Genomic DNA, 22265 nt, shown 5'->3' on the forward strand with positions numbered 1-22265 from the left:
ATACTGTCTGATCTGCAGTTACATGATTGGTTTTGCTTGCTTAGCCCTTAGATTTTTGAAGCTAAATATTTACCCAAGGAGTGTTTGTATTCATAAAGTAAGATGTTTCCTCCCTAAACATGGGCAAAATTAAAAACACACATAAACAACCATTATCATTAGCTCACAAACATATGCTAAAGATCATCTACTATATATTATTTTATAACTTTTCCAAACGTAGTTTAGTTAACATTTTAGAAATATTATATTATTTCTAAATCCATGTGCCTGTTTAAACTTCATTATCTCAAATGATACTGAGTGAGTGGTCATGAAACAGTATCATAAAATACATACAGACATTATTTTAATGCAATAAACATGTGATTTTTAAGACTATCTTAACAAACACACATGTTTATTCTTTGCTAAAACATGTTTCTGCAAGTGCCACACCTATATTTTGCATGTTTTCAGTCAGTTGGTTCAAAAGATTATGGGCAGGGGGAAGGGGGGGAATCTCTCGAAATCCTCAATCTCAGAGCAAAATACCAGCCTATTTTGACATAGCTATTTTTCCATAGCAAACACTTTTAATTCTCAGAATTTTTCTTAACTGTGAAACATGGGTAGGGCACTGAAACATGCATTTTTATATTTTTGCTCCTTATGAACCAGATAACACATGAGATGCAATGAAATTTTCCTAGATATCAATTTTTAATTATCTTATTTTGAAACATGAAAGTGAATGGTTGCTAGATTTGTAGAGACAGTGGTTTCAGTAGTGATTGCATCTTATGTGGGACGTATCTGGTGTTTTATTATTTGTTTTATAGTGTCATTTCAATGTAATGTGCTGTTCTTTGTGTCTTTGTTGTCTCTTTTTTTTCTTTGTCCCCCCAACAGCATTTTGTCCCGCACAGGGAAGAAGGAGAATCAAGATGCCTCCAATTTGACAGTGCCCATGACCATGTGTCTTTTTCCTGTGCCATTCCCACTCACCCCATCTCTAAGACCACAGGTCAGTTCCATCAACCCTACTGTTACTCGCTCCCTCCTTTACAGCGTCCTGCGAGATGCTCCATCAGAACGTGGCCAGCAAAGTCGTGATGCTCAGTTATCAGACTACCCATCTTTGGACTATCAAGGACTTTACGTGACACTGGTGACACTGCTGGATCTAGTTCCCTTGCTACAACATGGTCAACATGGTAAGCAGGCCCTTCAACCCTTCCAGTACGCTTAACTTCAGTGCTGTGAATCCATGAATGATGCATAAGTGCAGTAGAAGAGATGGGCCTAAACTGACCTGGATCTGGAATTCAAATCTCCTGGGATGCATTTATATCCAAGTGTTTGGTTTGACTTTCTTAAATAAAAGATGTTTTTTTCATAACTGTGGATTTGGGTTTGAATTCTGAGGTTGTCTGATTTTTAGTGACATGCTGGTGGTATCCAACTAAAGTTCAATGGTATGTAATAAAAATAATATAGATGTGTCTAAAAAAATTTGGATTTTGAATTTGAATCTGCTGGGTTGTCTTCAGACTGGTCTTTTTGGGGTGGCTTTCTTAAAAAGGCACAAATTGCTTGCAAATGTATATCTGGCCTATAATGAATATGCAGATTGAGTGTTTTGGTGAAGGTCCATCTCTAAATAGAAAATAGTATACATTTAATTGAGGAAAAACCATGGTAATAGTGATTGGAGATGGCTTTAAAATATTCCTGGGTAAAAAGATAGCAATATCTCTGTATGACTTCTAGAAAAGCCGTATTTTCTTATGTTTTGAATTAGTTAATCTCAAGATTTTTTTTTTTTTGGTGACTGTGTTGTATTTATATTGTTTTCCCTCAAGTTCTGCATATGTCTGGCTTGTTTGTGTGTGGCTTTCCATACTGGGATTCAGGACCCCCTATGTTACATAAGCCAAATATTAATTTTCACCATGGTATTGGGATGTATTACTTACATAGGGTATAGGAAGATTGTTGTCAATCTGATACACTGCTGAAATTCTGTAGGAGTAGAGTTGTTTCTGTTAAATGCTGAATTCCTTTTTGAAGGAGCATGTTTTGAATCACACTACTGCACTAGGAAATGGTATGATCTTGCAAGGGGCAGGCTCCTAGTAAATTACAAACTTGTCATCTTAACTCTAATTTCTAGAAATGGTGGAGTTAATTATCAGAACAATCTTTTTCTAAATGGATAACATGGTGATAATTAACAACCAGTGGAGACTTGTAAAGAACAAATAACATTGAAGAAACATGATTTCCCTTTATGGCAGCACAATGGCTCTCCTGGTGGGGTTTTCCAGTCCTTAGGCTTTTTGTTGCTGTATCACTTGACATCCTAGTAGGCAATCTGGGACATATGGTCCCCACTTGGGTGAGGAGAACACTCCAGAAGTAATTACCAGTGGCTCTTGTCAGCTGGAAGGGTACACCAAGTGGGAAACTCTCTTACAGGAGTCTGTGCTGTGTCTAGTGTTATTAAATATTTTAATTTTTTCACTTGGCTGATAGAAATGAGAGAGCATTTTCATTTGCAGGGGTTATCAAGATGGTGAATAGCGTGTTCTTTGTATGAAAGATCTGATTCAAAACAATCTTGGCAAATTGCATTCTGTTTGAAACATCTTCAATGGAGAAATGTAAAATACTATGTTTAAGCAGGAGACATCAAAGGCAGAAATGAAATGGGGGAAATGCTAGCTTGAAAGCTGTACTGCAGGGATCTGGGGGTTACAGTCGATCAGAGGTAGACCATATGCCACTAATATATTAATATTATTCTAGCAATATGTGAATGGGTGTTTTGTGTATGAGACACCCAAAGCGTTTTGTTTATCATTCTAACAGCCCTAGCAAGGCTTCAGCTGGCATAAAATTTTCAGATTTGTCCATCTGGCGTCAAGAAAGACATGGACCATTTGGGAGGAGTCCAGGAAAAAAAAAAACAAGAATGATTTGAGGTCTAGAAAGTGTGAACAGTGAGGAAAAACAGAAAGAACTTGGTTTGTCTAACTTAAAGAAAAATGGAAGGGAGGCATGATTATCATACACAAATATATAAAGGTTGCTGTGAGGAGAAATAAACTAAACCAAATTATTTGTGGTTACAGTTGATCAGGATAAGAAGTTACAGTCTTAAACTGCAGCAATGGAGAAAAAAAAAAAAAAGACCTTTTTATGATAAAGATGGTTAAACACTGGTATAGATTGCCAGGAGGAGGAGTGAACTGTTTTGCAGTTTTTTAAGAACACTTTAGATAAATATCTGCCAGGAATAATTTGGTTGACTCGTGGTTGGGGCAAAGGGAGGTCAATTGCTGTTTTCTATGGTTCTGTGTATGGAGAATTAAATTTTGCAATACAACTTGTTATTTATTTCTCCCTCAGCTTAGCATTTGACTAAAAGAAATATATTTTTTTTAAATCAGAACAGTCAATGTTGTTTGGGTAAGTACAACTGGTGTGCTAGGTGGTCCTGAGCTTTGGTCTAATCCGATTATACAAAACTCGCAGTGTTTAGCTGGTAATCATGTATTGAAAGAGAGAAACACTTTCTAGCATTAAGGGTCTGGTTAGACTCTTGCATAGAAGACTTGCCACGGCCACTGAAATGGAGTGCTAATTTTAATTCTAACTATGACTCATGATGTCTACAGCTACAGAACTCTGAGCAGATGATCAATGCAGTTTAAATCATCGTGGTTGTACAGATGAGGCTGAAGGCCTGTGTAACATACTTAAGGTTATGGAGTGAGTAACAAAAGGAATCCCTCTTATGCAGGGGAAAGGCCTTATGACATATTGGGATCATCCTGCAGGTTCAGACTCGGGGTTCATTGAGTGCTGTAACCTTTCTCAGAAGGTTATGGCCCCACCTCAATTCCTCATTTGGAAGAGGGTATAAAGATGCCACAGAGCCCAGATACACAGTAGCCTATCACTTCCCTTGAAATGTTGCACATTCGTTAAGTATCCCTTCCAAAGAGTTGCAGTATAATTAATTAGAGTGAGTGTGGAAATTCTTTATAAATATTCCTTTCCTTTTAAGCCTTGGCCATTTTTGGCCTCAGCTGGCTTCCCAGGAAAACAAGATCCATATTTTAATCACATGTTATTTGAAAAATACAGTGACACTTCCTGTAGTCTCTGTGTAGGGGGTACTTTGCAGCTCTCTTGAGGGTAATTAAGATAAAAATCTTACTTTTCTATGGCTGATAAAAGACTAGAATGCTTTTTGCAAAAGCAGGCCTTTCAATACCAAAGTGCGTATCAAATTCTGATCCTAATAACATCTCTGCTTAAATGCAGGCCACTGTATGTTAATCACTGTATGATTAAAATCAATGTTGATTTAAATCAATTATTTTACTGGCTGTAGTATTCATATTCCCTCCAAACTCTTCTGAGTACTGTAGTGCAGCTGTTTCCCTCTATTTTAGGAGAGGCTTAAAAATGATGGATGAAGTCTCTTGTCTATAGTGATTAACTTCCCAAATTACTTTGAGGGGAAAACTTGAATTCAAATGTAATTTTAAAAAATAGTTTTGTAAACTAAAAATTACATAGCCGTAATTATTTTTCTATTGTAATGATTCTGTATTTATTTCATTTTATTTAACAGATCTTGGGCAATCAATTTTTTACACTACTACATGCTTACTTCCATTTCTCAATGATGATATTTTGAGTACTTTACCCTACACAATGATTTCAACACTAGCTACCTTTCCGCCGTTTCTGCACAAGGATATTATAGAGTATCTCAGCACATCTTTTCTGCCTATGGCTATATGTAAGTAGAACTCATTCTAGTTTTGTTATGTCTCAGAAAACATGATGCACTGCTATAATAGTGTCAGACTGTAGGAGTTAAAGTTTGATCTGTCATAGAATTGTAATGGAACATCAATCTACTGCATGTGTGTGTATGTAAAATAATTCCATGTGACTGCTTTTCAAAGGGAAATAATTCTATAATTTTTATTTGTTTATTATGCTTTGTTACGGTGTGAATTCTTCCTTCAATTAAAGGGTGAAGTTTAGCTTCTTTGCCTCAGTGGGAGTTTTGAATACAGAATCAATGGACAAACTGCACCTGAAAGGATAGATGCAATAGCAGCATGTATAACTTTTGCATCTGGACTAAATCTGGATGTACAAGAATGACTCTTCTCAATGTAATGATGTGAAGAATTTCTGATTTTTCTCCCTCCTCTCTTCTTGATATTTTCTCTTCAAGTTCTGTACTAAATAGCTGTGCCTGTAATAGGTCCTATCCATACATGTTAAGATTGAATCTGACAGTGCTTGCCTTTTTTTTCCTCTTTCTTTCTTTTTTCTTTCCCCCCAAGGGTGTCACATGATTACATAATTTCATGATCCCTTTAGAATGTGAATCCTGAGGTGTATTCTGAAAACTTGTCTATGTACCTGATTAAAAAGTTTGATGGGATTTCAGTAGTAGTGAGAAATTTAGCCATGTTCTGCAGATAGAAGCATTAGGATCAATATTAAAAGTTAATTTTAACAAGCCTTTTACTGTGTGGGTGATCAAACACTGGAACAGTTTGCCAGAGAGGTTGCAGATTCTCCATCCTAGTAGATGCTCAAAACACAACTGGACAAGGTCCTGAGTACCTGCTGTAGTTAGCCTTTATTTGAGCAGGGGGCGTTGGACAAGGCAACCTCCAGAGGTCCCTTCTAACATCAACCATCCCCTGATTCTGTGAGAATATCTCCTTATCTGTATTCCAGACTTTTATGGAAAAACATGAACAACTTTGTACAGAGATCAACATTGATATCATTTAAGCATGTAGAAGATGTTGTTAGATTATGGAAAGAAGCATGGTCCAGTGTTCGAGATTAAGATTTTATGGAAATTTATCACCTATGTTTTCCAGCTCTACCAGTCGGTGATCTTGGAGAAATCCCTTAACTGTTGTGTACCTCAGTTTCCCCATGTAAAATTGTCCCTTCTAAGACACTACAATGACATTTTCTCTGTTACCTTTGACAGGTCTAATAGCAGTATGCAAATGAAAATTACTAGGGATATATTTCATACATATGTGCAATAGGTCCTCTTTGGGTTAAGAACAGAATGTCCATTAAACTTGTTTTTCTTCCATTACTGTTACCTGTTAAAGAACAGCTGATGTAGGTGACTTATCCTTTCCTGTCTGTCTTCAAATGTGTAAAACTGTTCTCCAAAACAACTGATTGAGCCAAATCCTTAGTTTACGTAAATAGACAGTATTCTCCAACTGCCCTTGGCAGAGATTGCATCTATGTAGAGCATGGGAGCAGCCTTTCTCATGCTGCCTTTTTCCTCACACAGCTTTGGTTAAGTCTCTGTATGAAATCAGTCTCCTGTTCTTTAAATGTGGCTTCTAGTACTGTGTCCTACTTTTCTGCTGATGGCCACATTTTAATTGCCAGGTGAGAGCTGCTGAGTATTTCACAATTTAAATCCATACAAATAGACCTTGCTGTAATAACTTGGGGGCTGCTATGTGTGTGGGTGAGATTCAAAAAAGAATGAATGAAGTGCAGTGAAGAGAGCCATAGTAACGTTGGGTCATGTGGAGAAGTATCAGATAACAGAGAACAAGTCTCTGTTTTCCCTTCCCTCCTTCTTTTCTAGTTGAGTGCTCTTTTAATTAGTATCCTAGTCTTTCCCCACTGGGAATGATCTGCCCCTTTACAAGGTGAGTGCAGAACCTTTCTTTCCCCTAGTGTTCAGATTTGAATCAAACCAAAAGGGAGGATGCAAGAGATTGTGTAAGCAGCTGGGAGAGCCAGATGGGAGGGATGAAAGCATCTCACTGAACTGGTAGCTACAGTTTTGTGCTTCTATCCCAAATGCTTAGTGTTTGGGTCCTGGCAGCCAGGCTTGGGAAAGTGCTGTGAGTGAGAATGGGGAAGATACATGCCACATCTCTGTGTAGGAGGTTGCCTTTAAAGCCATATTGCCATGTTATAGTTCAGCAAATAAACACCTACACTCTGTAGGGTTTTTCCAAGTAGACCATTTAATAGTAACCACTTCGTAGGAGACCAGAAGGAGCTCTAGCCGCTTCATGTGTGAAGTCAAAGTTACAACAGCTTAGCTACGCTTCAGCGCTAGTGTTTATCATTATCTTAGCACACTTGCCACAAAGGGGACTCATTTTTTCTGGCGTGTAGCTATCACTTGAACTCATACCATGTGCCTCCTGAGAAGTAATCTGTGCCATATGCCAACAGCCAGTGGCTACCACCAGCCCCAACCCTTCATCAGTATACCTCAGTGGCAGGCTTTGATTTTTTTTTTTTCCTTCCTTGTTTCTTTACCTTCCACTTCCTCCTTACCTTTCCTACAGTCCAACCCCTAGGTGCACTTCACTATACAAGTGACATTGTTTTGACCAGTCTGTGGGTTCTGAAGGAGAGTGCCTGAGAAGATCACTGTCTTTTGGTTAATGTAGCTCTCAGAATGAAATCTTGCTGATCTGGAAAACCAGGTGTGCGCTCTGTCAAGCAATACCATATTCTTAGTCATCTTTCTCTTCCAGCATAAAAGGGGTTTCACCCCCTCCAATACAGAATGTTTCTAGTTTTCTAGTGTTTTTTTTTGTTGGAAATGGTACCTTAGAAATTTTATTTGCATCAGTTAGAATCAGTTACATGCTATTCTCATCTAATTTTCCTTGTTATCCAATAGAAAATGTTTTCTTTTTCTTTCTTTCTTTCTTTCAAGTGGGATCCTCAAAAAGAGAAGGTGTTCCAGCACATGTCAATCTGTCTGCATCATCAATGCTAATGATTGCAATGCAGTACACATCAAATCCAGGTATGTGTAAACATGCAACATGGTATCATTCTCTCTAAAACTAAGAGTCATAAAGTACTGTGTCAAATACAATCAGAAAAATTCAGATGATGGGAAAAATCTGTCTCATCATCCAACACAGGATGCAAAATAAGTTATTTTAGTCAAAGCTGGAATTTCTGAGCATCATGCTTGAGGTAATCATTATGTAGAGAAGAGATCTCATTGTGATGAAGAAACAGGATTTGGCCCAGGACTGGAGACTCTGATCTACTCTTGCTTGACGTCAGAAAATAGTGTTGATATATAACATCAGTGTTGGAGAGAAATCACTAACTTTGGCTATAGAAATTCATAGTCACAGTTTGTCTTATACTATGATTCATATCCCACCAAGTTCACAACTGATACTATTTTTTGAAGAAGACAGGTAATGTCGGCTGCAGGCTCAACAGAACTGTAACAAATTTAAAAGTAATTACAAGTATCTAATCACAAGGCCTGTCTCTCTCACTGTGGCATAGTCCCAGTTAAATCAGTGGGATCACATAACTGAGTCGAAACAAAATTTAACCTGAGGGAGCTGTTACATTGCACAAGCCAACCATCTCCCATTTTATGTAGATGGGTAGATGGTGTGTGTGGGGAGGAACCCCACACTGCAGTATGTGGGTGGGATGTGTCACATCATGCTGACATAGTTCACAGTGGTAAATAAAAGCAGCACACCATTTTTAAAAGCTACTCGCACAAGTTAGTTTTTTTTCATGAACTGTTCTGGGTTTTTTTGTGAATTCCTTGTTCCAGCCATCTGAGGAAAATGTTGTGCTGAGGTTTTTGGGAAGTAAAACATGTAAAGTAGTTCATTTGGCTCTCATGTTTGTTTGCTGCAGAGTGGCTCCTATAGCCTTTGGTATACATGGGAGTAATGTATTGTTACATGTGGCTCCCATTACTGCCTCAAGATGAATGACAAGATACCTGTTTACAGCTTTACATTGTGCCAGAGGGACAAAGTTTAAGTGAATTAGTAGGTATTCTTAAACTAGATGTGTTTGAAAAAGATCTTCATTGCTGTGCAAAAAGCTGTACACTCATAATACTCATTATCTTACTGCATTCCTTGACAGAAAGAAGTTACTAATATTTGATTTCTAATCTTTTGTGACTCTCAGGGCAATGATTCTTCGGCAAACCCTTTAAAATAAAAAGTAATTAAGTGAGTAATTAAGAGAGTTTTGGACAGACAAAGCAAAGCCAATCAGATAATTATGTCACTTCTGTAACCTGAGTTTCCATTTCAGTATTATGTCTATACTGTCTTTTCTCTCTCAGTGTATCACTGCCAATTATTGGAATGCCTCATGAAATATAAGCAAGAAGTATGGAAAGTAAGTTTATGGTCATATATACTTTGTGGAAATGACTGTATTTAGATAGTAATGAAAACCACATGGCTTGAAAATTGAACTGACTGTGTGCCAAGAAGTTAGAAACAATCTTTATATCCACTCCTCCTTCTGGATTATGGAGAAGAAGTTCCCTCTGATTTTTAGTTTACAGAAGCAGCTCCATGTTTTGTAGAACAGAGCTCCGTTTCCTAAATACTATGTGGTTGTGGCTCCAATTATCAGAAATCTTAATAATGACCAATCTTCTCGGTTCATGTGGGACTGCACTTTTATGAGGACTATTTGTGAGTATTGTCTTAGCTTGAATCTAATCTGGATCCAGTTATTTATCTATATCACACCCCTTTGCTCCATGGCTAAACAGGGGCTTCATTTGCTATATGTTGATATAACAGGTGGATGCTCCAATCCACCAATTGTGAACATGTTATTGAAGCCAGTCATCTAACCTACTTGTGAGAGCATACAAAGGATGTTTGGTGGGGCATGAAAAGTATATATTTTGTGTGTTCAGGTATCTTTGAACACAAGTAATATATATTGAATTTTGTTTTGTTACCATGCAAAATAAACATTTTCTATGTGTCTTTCCTTAGGATTTGCTGTATGTGATAGCCTATGGACCATCTCAAGTTAAACCTCCAGCGGTACAAATGCTATTTCACTATTGGCCCAATTTAAAACCCCCTGGGGCAATCAGTGAGTACAGAGGACTGCAGTACACAGGTCAGTGCAGCTGTGTGTGTGTAGGCCAAAATAAATATAAGGGAAAAGATCAGAAGTGTGTTAATGTCACATGTTTACAGTTCTATGATGTATTTTGAAATCTTTTGTTCAATAAGTTGGTACTTTCGTGTGTATATACAGTATCCGTTTCTCTGTATTTTCAAAAGATGTTATGAAAAATAAAAACTGTGTTAGTGGCTAGTTATTCCTGATACTAACTAAACCGGAACAGTAGAAGAAATAAATACAGTGTTTCAAATGGTCTGTGAAACTGTCCTCTTGGCCTTGCAAGGGTTCTGGCTTATGTTCCTTTCAATTATTGCTTTGGTTGCTTTTGTTGTGCCAGCTGCTATCACTGCTGCTGTTGCTAAGGCTCCTTATCTGGCTGTTATTGTCAAAAAAAGTCAGGTGATGTCAGGTGCAGTCAGTATAATGGATAAGTTCTCAAGGTTGACTATAGGGTGAAAATGAGAGACAAAGTCAACAATGCAGCTGGAGCTGAGTAGGCAGATGGTACAAAGCCCTCTGTCCACCAGGCTCTCCAGTGATACTGATAGGATTGTGTTTCTATGGTGGGGACTGTCCAGCAGCAATTCATGACTTGCTTTTCCTGCTTCCCTGTCTCAACCTATTTCAAATAATCACTGTCACGTGGGGGAAGTTTTGGTCACTTTTAAAATTTCTGGACCAGAATGCGACATTTTAAAAATGAGGGATTGGAAGAGTCCTTGGAAGGCCCCATATACCAACTCAAGTACATCCTGAATGTTCCTGATATGTGTTTGTCTGATCTGTTCTAAAGCCTTTCCTTGAAGGGTTGATAGATTTTCTTGACTTTTTAAAAAAATCATTCTTCTTGTACTGCTCTACATCACTTCTTTTCATGGAAGCAGATCTGTGAACTAAGCATGATATTCCATCTGAACTGTTTCTAGCACTGGGTAGACTGGAATAATTTTCCTATATATGAATTTTCTGTTAATGTATCCCAGAATGGGATGAATATTATCTGCAGTTGCACGGCATTTTGACCTGGGGGCATTCTGTATAGCATCCAGGTGATGCCACTTGAACATACCTTTGTTGTTTACTTCTTGTCATTCCAAAGCTAAGGCTCCTTCTGTGGCTGGACTATTTTTCCTGTATCACAGCTGTGTTTTTGTTTTGCCTGGGAATGTTACTGAATTTACTCAGCTATTTCTACCATCCCTGTTCCTGGAGTGAAAGGATAATTAATTAATTAATTCAACGTGTTGGTGAGATCAGGAAAGGTCTACAACAGGGATGTCTGCATCTTACTTTTTCCATTTCTTTGCTGAGTTCATGGTTCATTTCATAATTATATCCCAAACAAGTCAGTAGGCATATATATTCTAGGTTGTTTATTGTAGTTATTAGGCTTTCTGAGGAATGGCTAGGTCTTCTCTCATATTTGTATAGTACTTAGTACAAGAGGATTGTGTTCTCAATTGATACCACTAGACACGAGGAATATAAATATATTTTTCTCAATTTATTAATCAGCTGTGTTTTGGATTTGCAGCCTGGAATCCTATTCATTGCCAGCACATTGAATGCCATAATGCGATTAACAAACCAGCTGTGAAGGTACTGCTATTTATTCAGGGGTCAAACCCAACTATCTGGGGGGTGGGAGGTTGCACTTTTACCCCAGCCATATGCTCTGGTTGTGTGCAGGTAACCAAGAGTGGGAGGTAAGGGAACAGCAAAGCCTGTTGAGACCAAGGGGGCCAGTACTTTGTGAATATATTCTTTGGCTGCCTAAAGCAAGATGGCATATTTCCTACAATTACTGTGGGCCAAGTCTTGATATTAAGCATGGTTACAGAGCACTTCATAGAATTCTAAGCTGTCTCCTGGCTAATCCGTGTGAATATTTTCCTGAACACATCTTTGTGTGTAAATATGTGCAAAAATATTACTGTATACAGGAAACATTATGTCAATTACATAGGTACATATATTGGTATCCTGGTTGAGGTCATACAATGCATCTACTCTGAGTGTGATCCTTTGCTTGGAATGTGTCTTAAAGCAAATAGCAACAAGGCTTTACTTGCTGCTTCTACAGCTGCCTTTGAGGGAGGTAAATGATACCTTTCCTCTTTACACACAGGGTAACAAGGTAACATGGCTTGACCAGTATCATAGCACAATTTGATGGCAGAGGCAAGAACAGCATCCCAAGTCCAGAGCACACTACAGTTAGGTGTACTGATTAATTAGATTTGTATCTAGTTAAATATGGAGATACAACCAATTTTCCTGGCATCAATTCATACACTAACATAGTTACATTAGTCTAGCAGTTCTTTGGCGAGCCTTTTCCACAGGTTGTAATACTGTTAGGGCATAATGGTGACACCTATCTCACAAGTCCTGCAAGGGACCACTTTCCTGCCCAATCCGGTCACTCTCCACGATCCCTTTTCACAGGAAAAAGAAAATCTGGAAGGTATTCCTTCGTGTTGTGGTGATCACTAGATTCATGCTGATCACTGAGTAGAGCAAAACATCAATGAAAGTTACAGTTCCAAGCTTTGCAGATGAAATACCTGAATACTTTTGAATGATCTCTTAGCCTAACTTTGACAGAACCAGTCTTGATCAGTCATCACTCAGAAAAATGCAGCCTGTTGTCTCTTGGATAGATGGTTGTAAATTTGGTTGACAAAGATAAGAAACATTCAGAGAAGCATTTGTCTTAATAAATAAGATCTTGCACTTGAGGGGAGTAAGAGACAAGATCAGGTTGGATGAGGCTCTGAGCAACCTGATCAAGTCGAAGATGTCCCTGCCTACTGCACGGGGGTTGGACTAGATGGCTTTTAACGGTCCCTTCCAACCCAAAGATTCTATGATTCTATGATTTAAGAGGTTAAGATATTATGTATACATACTACTGCTCAGCTTTTCCTTAAATACTACAAAACACTTAAACAAATGTGTATATAACTGGCTGTTAACTGTAACTGTGACTGTTTTCTGTAACTGGCTAATGTGGAAGGATAAAAGCTAGCACAAGACAAAGTTTGGACCTATGTTGCCAGGCGTACTGTGAGTCCATAGTCTTCGTTCTGTTGCTGGAATTGTGCTGTATAGTTAACAGCTATGATGACTGCAAATTAGATTTTGCTGGAAGAAGTGTTACTGAGAGAGAAGAATCTAGACTTTTATATTACCTTGTCCTAAGCAATGGATCCTCTAAGTGACTATATCTTTGGGAAAAAAAAAGTCTGTCATGACTATGCAATGTAAATGTGTAACACAAAATATATTTGTCTTTCAGAGAGTGATAATACCGATATTGAAATAATGTCCTGTTCTCTTCCCGTAGGCTCTCATTTTCAGTTTCGTCCCTCTCTTTTTTAGAAATAATTTGAGATCCTGTACTGCCAAATGCTGAGTACCATCTTTCAGAATACTAAATGCTCTCCAACATGTATCAAAGCTGTGTTATATTGTATGCTCTAGCATTAATGTGTTGAATTTTCTCAGTGAACTTCAATGAACAGATGTATTAATTCTTTTTCTTCTCTGTGTTTCAGATGTGCATTGACCCATCCTTGTCTGTGGCTTTGGGTGATAAGCCACCTCCCCTATATCTCTGTGAAGAATGCAGCCAGAGAATTGCAGGGTAGGTAAACTTAAGAGCTGGAAAATGATCAGGCATAGTCAGACTCCAGAGTTCAGAACTCTGGACTTATGCTTTATTTCAGTATGATTAGCATATAACTTACATAGACAACCCTTTTGAAATATGTGGAACACACTGCCACTCAGTATGAATAAGGATTACAGAAATTCATCCCACATGATAGGCATTAACATCTAGCTTGAACAGTAGTGAGTTGTAAAGTTAAGAGCTCTGAATGAACAGATACTGTGGGATGCATTGACTATGATAGGGGAACCTTATTAATGTACAAGCTTTTTCTTACAAAACATTTTTTTCTCCTCATTCTTTAGTTGTCATTAAAAGCAGGACATTACAATAAAAGCTCTTTTACAGAGACTTCGTTACTATTCTGTAACGTGTATTTCTGATTATTCTCTAGTGTGTACCGTGAAGCAGCAGAGTAAAGAATTGAAACTGGTCCAGGCTTGTCCAGTACTTGGAATGAATATAGCCTGAGATGAATTAACCTCACTTAAAAAAAAAAAAAAATTATTTTTATCTTAAAAAAATACTAATTTGGTTTGTGTTATTTTACAAGATCTACTAATACTTATGGGGACCTCAGGTCTACAGGCGACAGGTAATTCAGAAGCTACATGGTTTGTTTTGTCCCCAGTTTAAGACACCTTTATATCACACCAGCTGTAGGAAAAGCAATTACATCTCACCTTAGATTTTTAAGTCGTCATTCATTTAAAGCTGCAGGAAAAAGTAATTGAATTTAGTAGCTTCTAAAGAGACTCACAGGAAGCGGTACTGGTACATTTTTTTTTCTATGTTTGTCTGTTATTCTTCACTATCATTTCTTAGCCATCAGACTTTCAGCGCACACACTATTTTAATTTGATAAATTTATGCCTTAAAAGTAATTCTTTGAAAGCCTTGAGCATGGTGGACCAACATCAAGAAAGTGGTAATTTGCAATAAGACAGGCACAACAAAGAGAGGTTATGTAAAGCAGCCTGCAATTTATAAAACTACATTTGTTAAAAAGCAGCTTCAGAATAATGTCAGTCCTACCACATTAATTTAGATAAATTTCCTCTGCAAAAATAAATGCATATATAAATAAAAAATGGAAAGCTAATTCGATATAAAATTTTTACAGGGATCACAGTGAATGGTTGATTGATGTTCTTCTACCACAAGGTAAGAGGTATTTTAAGGGTAGATACAAACTAACCATAATTGTACAACCCTATGCTTATTGATATTTCTGCATACTGTATTACTTGAAACACTGCATTCTATTCTAAAGGAATTTTTTAGAATTTTAAAGTAGCTTGTACTTAATAGTGCTTAATGTCCTTAAAGTACTATGAAAAATTGACTAGTCCTCTATCTGAAATAGTATGCAACTCTTTATGTGTGAGGAGATGGAGACAATTGAACAAATTTTCAAATCTTGAAGCAGCCACAGTTGAGGCCAATTTTTTTAAAAGTCCTTGGGTCCCACACTGGTGTTCAAAAAAAGGGGCTAGTTCTTCTGGTAGCCTGGGTCTGATTCGAAAGCTCTTAAAGCTTCTGAAAATCTGTTCTATGAACAGAAGGCTGTAGAGGATATCAGAAAAGGAAATAAAATATTTTTCAGTGATCCAGTCATTGACCCAATCATTGTCTTTTGGCCAGTGAGAGAGCCTGATATTCTATTATCTACCAGAATGCAGATGAAGCTTGTTGACAGACTAATTAGAATTTCTTGGGTTTACAAGGACAGTCACATATTTTCTAAAATAACCCTTTCAAGAACAGAACAAGACACTCTGTTCTGCAAACTGAAAATTCTTAGGCAGTGGAGATTTTTTTTGCTGTCTCCTTTTAGTTGAAATGTGATCCAGATTAAGGATGTTTTATTTACTTAAAGGAAGTACTTCTTTTTACTCAGCCACCTATATTTACTGAATCAGATGTTGCCAGGGCAACAGACTGAATAGCTACAGCTTACAGGTTGAATCTGCAAATGTTTTGCTATGGAGCTGTGGGCCACAGACATAGTGGCTGCTTCTACACTGTTCATCTATATTCACTAATCTTTCATCCTGAGAGCTTTCACAGGCAGTGTAGGCACATCTGAGCCCTATCTCCTACAGCACACCACAGCAGTGTGCCTACAATTGTACTTCTACAAGTCTGTCCATGAGGCAGAAGCATAGGCAGAAGGTGGATGGGAGGCAGAGCACACCACACAATGCACCAAGGCTGTTCTTTCATTTCAGTATGGAAACAACCAGTAGGCCTAAGTATATAATGCCCTACCTCATGCAGTCCAACAGGCTTAGAGGTTTCAATAATACCTGGAAACACAAGTTTAGCCTCAAAGACTTACTTGCAGCAAGTCTGTTTTCCCATGGCTGCCATAGTAAAACAGAAGGATCATCATTCTGTGTTGATGTTTTGTATGCCTTCCCCTTACAGCTGAAATTTCTGCTATATGTCAGAAGAAGGTAAGATTCAGTCATTTGTGTGATGAGGCATGATTTGATGTTGTGTGTGGTATCATTCCATTACTATGTGATGCGTTCTTTCTTGTACCATTCTAAATTTTCACAATTTATCCATGAATGCATTTGTTGGTGGATGGGAATGATTCATCAGCAAGGTTTCTTTTTGTTAAAACTGCTGGTGTTTGATTTGAGTTGTAGGTTTTTGTTAAAGTAGCAATTAGTAAAGCAATTCAATTATGCAGTCAAGTTCCATTTTTATTCTATAACTCTGAAGAGGATAGAGCAAGAGATTAATTTTGTATCTAAGTGTTTATATCTTCTCATCTCCTTGAAGTCTTGAATTAATCCTAAATTGGACAAACATCCTACTGTAAACTGTATTTTTAAAAAAATATGGTCTGAAAGTCTTCAGTGCTTGGCCTTAAAAAGATTGCTGACAAAAAGAATCTTCTTGCAATACATACCAAGTAGTATGTTTTAATAATGTGTTAATAATGAGGAATACAGTGCATAACATATTCTAGATCTTACATGGTAAAGAAAGCTTTTATGTTAGGCCAGATTACCAGGTGGCAAAAATAAAGGTAGCACGTATTTCGGAGACTTGGATGGTTACCTATGATAAGCAGATCCTTACATAGCATAAACTGATATGGCAGCATTGATTACACTCATAAGGATCTGCCTGTTGCTACATGTAACTTAAAAAGACATTCTGAAGTATGAGCAGGAGTTAAGAGAACTGTAAATTTTAGAGATTGCTCTAAGCCAGAAAGTTGAGTTGATGACTTAAATGTTGGTTTGTCCTCTTCCAAAAGAAGAGCAACCATGACACGTAAGTCCAGGCCCAGCATTGTGGCCTGAGCTCATCTTTCTGGAAGTTCAGTGACACTTGGCATCAGGAATTTGCACACAGTTGTGCTTATATGTAGTGATTTTGGAAATGACTAACACTTGACCCACTTCCCCAGTGCTGACTCTCATCCCTGTTTTCAGCTCCACTTCCTGATATTTGTGGCCTGATAAAACCTTTTTTTGTTTTCCAGAACTGTAGTTCACATGTCAGAAGAGCTGTTGTCACGTGCTTCTCAGCAGGCTGCTGTGGCCGCCATGGCAACAGGCCAGTGCGCTATTGCAAAAGATGCCATTCAAATCATCACAGCAGTGAAGTTGGGGCAGCCGCAGAAACCCATCTTTATCAGACTTCACCACCCCCTATCAATACCCGGGAGTGTGGGGCAGAGGAACTTGTGTGTACTGTGGAAGCTGTGATCAGGTAATATGGCAGCCTATGAGGCACCAATATGTAAAGGAGGGTCAAGCTTTCATGTAAATATTGCCTGCAAATCTTGTGCAAGCTGATTTTCATTTCACCAGGATAAGTTCAGAACAGGGGTGCTGATCTCCTGCTGCAGTAGCAGAGTACCAGTCAGCTGTGAGTGTCATCCTCATGGACGAAGTCAGCCTTGAATCCTAGAATTTGATGTTGTTTTATTACTGTTCTCAGGAAAATGATTAATCAGATGCCTTAACTCTACTTATTCTTGATCAGATAACTGTATCCAGTGCAGGAAAGCTGCATTCACTGACCACAAGCTTGTTTTATAGCTTGCTGAAGGAAGCAGAGTTTCATGCTGAGCAGAGGGAGTATGAACTCAACCGCAGGAGACAGATGGGCCTGTCCTCTTCCCACCACTCCCTGGACAACACAGACTTTGATAATAAAGATGATGACAAGCATGACCAACGCCTCCTGAGTCAGTTTGGAATCTGGTTCTTGGTAAGAATTTCTCGCTGTCTTCTCTCATTCCTCTTGCTTTCCTCTCCTTTTCCCTCCAAAGCCTCAATTTTATTTCTTTTTTTTTCTTTTTTCACTTCTTGGCTTTAATTGTATACTTTTGTGATTTGTAAGCAAAAAGAAGGAGTTTTGTGAAGCTGTCAGACTTGGAGATTTCAGAATTAATTTGGGTGGAGCTGCTTACTGCCTTCTGAGTATTGTATAGAGTGTGTAACAGAATTATTTACCCTCAGTTTTTTTTACTGACTTTCTATGTGCCCGTCATCTTCTGCTCACAAGTGCCCTCTGCCGAGGGCCATTATTTTAACCTTAAAAGGCAATCTAAAGATCTTTTCTTTTGCCTTCCATCTTTCAACATCACTCTCTGGAAGCTCATCTTTCTCTCTCACCTCTGAATAGGCTGGAGGAATCTTAGTGGGCTGCTTTTCCTTCCTGCCTTCAGATTGGTCTAGCTGGATCAGTCGCAGTCATTGTACTCCCACCTGGTGTGGCTTGACAGGGCAGAGTCCTGCTGTTTCTACCCCTCACAGTAGCTAGCAGAGATTTTTCCAAAATAGCAGGGCTGTTCATGAGCAGTCAGGCTGGAGACTGATTGATCCTCAGAAATTGGATTCTGCAATTCTCCTTAAGGAGAATTCTCCTTCTCAGGCTCCTTCCAATTCACCTTGAGCTCTCAGGCTCTCTCCTCCTTGGTCACCCAGTGACAAGTGCAGAATAGTAGGACCCCTTATCCATCATCTAAACAGAGATAGAGACAGCAGGGTGGCAGGTCTAGAATCCCATTATGACAACAAAGCTGCTCTTCTGTTTCAAGTGACTACATGAGTAAACTTTATATTCTGCTGCTATCTTGTGGGTTTTGTTGTTTAATGTTGTTTTAAACTTAAAGCCTTTTATTTTATTTTTTTATTGTGCCATATTCACATATTCTGTTTCAAAGATGTTTGAAAGACTGAAGGCCTATGTTTTCAGAAGTAGACTTGAGAACAGAACAGGTTTTGTTACACTGTACATACCTCATCCTTGACATTGAGAGTCTGTCTTTCTGTGGTAGGGAGGGGGAGCTCACTGACTTCATTCTGTTCTTACAAAGTTCTTGATCTTTTTGTAGTGAGTATTGGCAGAGATGAGAGCACAGATTGTGAGAAATAGTGGGTTGCTGTTTTCTTTCATAAAATGAATACCTGTCATCTAGAAATGGGACAGAGTTCAAGAGTTCCTATTAAAAAGTCTGCCAGCTGATACTGCCTTTGAATTAACACTCAACTGAGACAAGCACCAGGAAGCAAACATCTTAACTTCAACCTGCAATGAAGTAGAACAATGAAGACTGTACTTTGAGTGGGCAAGGGTGTTGTTAGCTGCCTCATCCCAAGAAAAAACATGGAGGAAAAGCACTTGTAAGATGGGTTCTGGTCTTCTATGGGAAGCAGTGCTGTCAGCTGTTTCCCCAGAAATCACATGAATGTTTCTCCTTTGTTCATTTGCTGCAAGGCAACAGTCACTGGTTTCAGGTTGCCAAGTGCTGAGAGTACAGCTTTCGCTAGGAAGTAGCAACAAACAGCTGATAGGTGGCTAAAGGAGCTTCCAAAATCTCCTGTAATCTGTTATTTTCCATTCTTTGGATTCAGTGCAGCAACCTTACTTGAAACTTTGCCTTCTGTCCCCAGAAGATAATGAGCTAAAATAGCAGGTAATTAAGGGTGTAGCAGTGTGCCTGGTCTGTGAACTGGGGTACAGACTTGGTCTTAGATTTGGAACAGTTTTACAGTGCAGACATCATTTTAGAAAGAGAGAGTTTGGAGGAGGGGAGAAGAATATTAATTATTATGTAAGAATTTTTGAGGACTTAAGACTCATATTACCCTCCCCAAATAAGGACCAAAAAAACCCGAAATTGGAATCTTTTTGCAAAGGAAAGATCACTTATATTAAGTAGCCATCTTCTTTCAGACTTTTTGAAACTCTTTATTTGGTTTGTCTTTTCTTGTACATTTTATATATATACGTATGTATGTGTGTATGTCTATCATATATTTTACCAGACATTACATTAGCTTTTGAAATGAAAAGTCATTTTAAAGTTGAAACCAAAAGGTTTCAGTTTGTCAAAGCATTCTGTATTGATATTTTCAGTGTTGAAACCAAGAAACAAAAAGTTGTGCTTTTTTTTTTTTTTTTTTGGCCTCTTATTGTTATTTTCTGGTTTGGAAATGTTTTGTCAATTGTCCTGTGTCAAACTCTACTTAAAACTGATCAGCTCATTTGTATTCTATGTAATCTGCATCCTTGTATCTCTGAGAATATGCAAAATATAGTAGACAAACAATTGACCACCTTTAATTCTAGAAATGGAACTTGACTTCTGTTTCTGTCTTCCAGGTGAGCCTTTGCACTCCCAGTGAGAATACACCCACAGAGAGTTTAGCAAGGCTGGTTAGCATGGTTTTTCAGTGGTTTCACTCTACAGCTTACATGATGGATGATGAAGTTGGTAGCCTGGTTGAAAAGCTGAAACCCCAGTTTGTTACTAAGTGGTTGAAGACTGTTTGTGATGTTCGGTTTGATGTCATGGTTATGTGCCTCCTTCCTAAACCAATGGAGTTTGCCAGGGTAAGAACAATTTATCTGAAGGTTCCTTTGTTTGCCACAGAGATTAAAATCTCAAGTATAAAGACAGTTTCTCTGCCAGTTCTGTCAACGCAAAAGAAATCTTAGTGGTTGAGGGAGCATTGGAGTTCAGGAATTCTTCCTCTTCATAGAATTTTTAGTTTTACTGTGCTAGAGAGTGGGGATTATTTACAGTAATATGAAGACAGGTTGGAAGGATATTACAGGTATTGAAATATACTGTACATTTTTGATAGCTGCACGTGTCCATTGTGCTGCTGAAGCACCCAAGCTTGTTTAGTAAAAGGTATCATTTGTGTGCTCCCACATATAAGCCTGTCCTTTACTAGTCTGCTTTACTAACTTTTTTCTCTGTTCCTTGCATACTTCATCTGTGCAGCTGTGAATTAAGGTTCTTGAAATCACACAGTTCTAACTGAAAGGAACTCTGGGCATACTGATGCCCTGTAGCTTCAGATACCAAATTTAAATGACTCAGTTAAGACACTAGTCTGCCATGGTTCACCTTATTGAGGATGGAGAGACAGGCAGAGAGACTTATCTGGAAGGTCATTCAGGAATTGCTTCTAGAAAGAGTCTTTCTTTCTGTCCATTAATTATGAAGCAGAACTCATCACTTAACCCAGATAGTGAAGACAGGGAACAAGTCAGGTATGTGAATATTATTCTATAGAAAATGAAACGTCAGCATGAAAATAGGAACTTTATATTTGTGAGGGGTTTGAGACTTTTTCCTCATTTATCACTGCCAACTATAGCACATGTGCTTTTGTAAGAAGACTTCCATTTTGTGGCCCTCTTCTGTAAAATTTCCAGGGGACATGTTGGTTTTGTTTCCTAAAATTAAGTGGCTAGACTAGGAAGGGCCACAAAGACTTGATGTAATATATTACATCATCAGGGATGAAGTGTGCATCCATGGATTTTTCATGACTTAATATGTGGGATTTGCTGTATGTGTGTAGACCAGTATGTGTATGTGTCTTAACTGTGAACCATCGTTCTGAAGATACACCTGGCTGTGGGAGGATTGGAGGGCAGCTGAGGAAATTTGAGAGGTGGATGGATGAATTGAACATTTGAACTGAAGAAAAGACATCAGTGCTTTGAGGCTAAAAGGGAAAGGAAGGACTGAACCTCATGCTGTAATCTGTTATGGATCTCTTTCTTGTCTTGGATCCAGCCCCTTTTTTTGAGTTTTATTACCCCTACTGCAATACGTAAGACTAGACTGTCAACTTGCCAGATTTGCAAGGGTTCAGTAGAACATGAAGACAAACAGCATGAAATTAGCTGTGATGAATGGAGAAAAAATAGTTTGTTGGCTGAGATTACCAGTAGTTGCTGCCAAAACAGCAGGCAGCTCTAGAGCCATTAGTCAGGAACAGCAGATGTGAGCTGAGGTCAGTTAGAATAATTAATCTCTGTAGGCCAGTTACTTATTTACTTAGAAGTATATTTTTTGGCTTCCATCGTTTACAACCTTCCCTCAAAAAAACCCAGAACAAACAACCACAAAAGAACACCTGGTACAGACCCAGTTTTTCAAAATAAAGATGAAGCACTAACAGCTTGCCCAGAGCAAATAATTGAAAGTGCAAGTTTGACCAAACAAATCTGTCCCTTCTTGAGAACTGTTAACAATGAGAGGTTATTCTGTGTCATGACCTGGAAGTGAGCAAACTTCATCTAAATCTTGGACAGTGTTTTTGTGTACTGTGGGTCAAATGAGAGA

General features: G+C 38.3%; 1 protein-coding gene across 1 annotated transcript in view; it reads left to right on the forward strand.

The window, feature by feature from the left end:
• LOC104623735 (protein unc-79 homolog) overlaps positions 1–1376 on the forward strand; it is an 8695-nt gene extending 7319 nt beyond the window's left edge. Inside the window, exon 3 of the mRNA XM_010290908.1 lies at positions 892–1376. Within this exon, the coding sequence (XP_010289210.1) occupies positions 892–1231 (340 nt within the window). The 3' untranslated portion in view covers positions 1232–1376. The remainder of the gene's footprint in view (positions 1–891) is intronic.
• Positions 1377–22265: the final 20889 nt, after the last annotated feature.

This window comes from Phaethon lepturus, unplaced genomic scaffold (genome assembly GCF_000687285.1).
Source record: "Phaethon lepturus isolate BGI_N335 unplaced genomic scaffold, ASM68728v1 scaffold1310, whole genome shotgun sequence".
NCBI lineage: Eukaryota > Metazoa > Chordata > Aves > Phaethontiformes > Phaethontidae > Phaethon > Phaethon lepturus.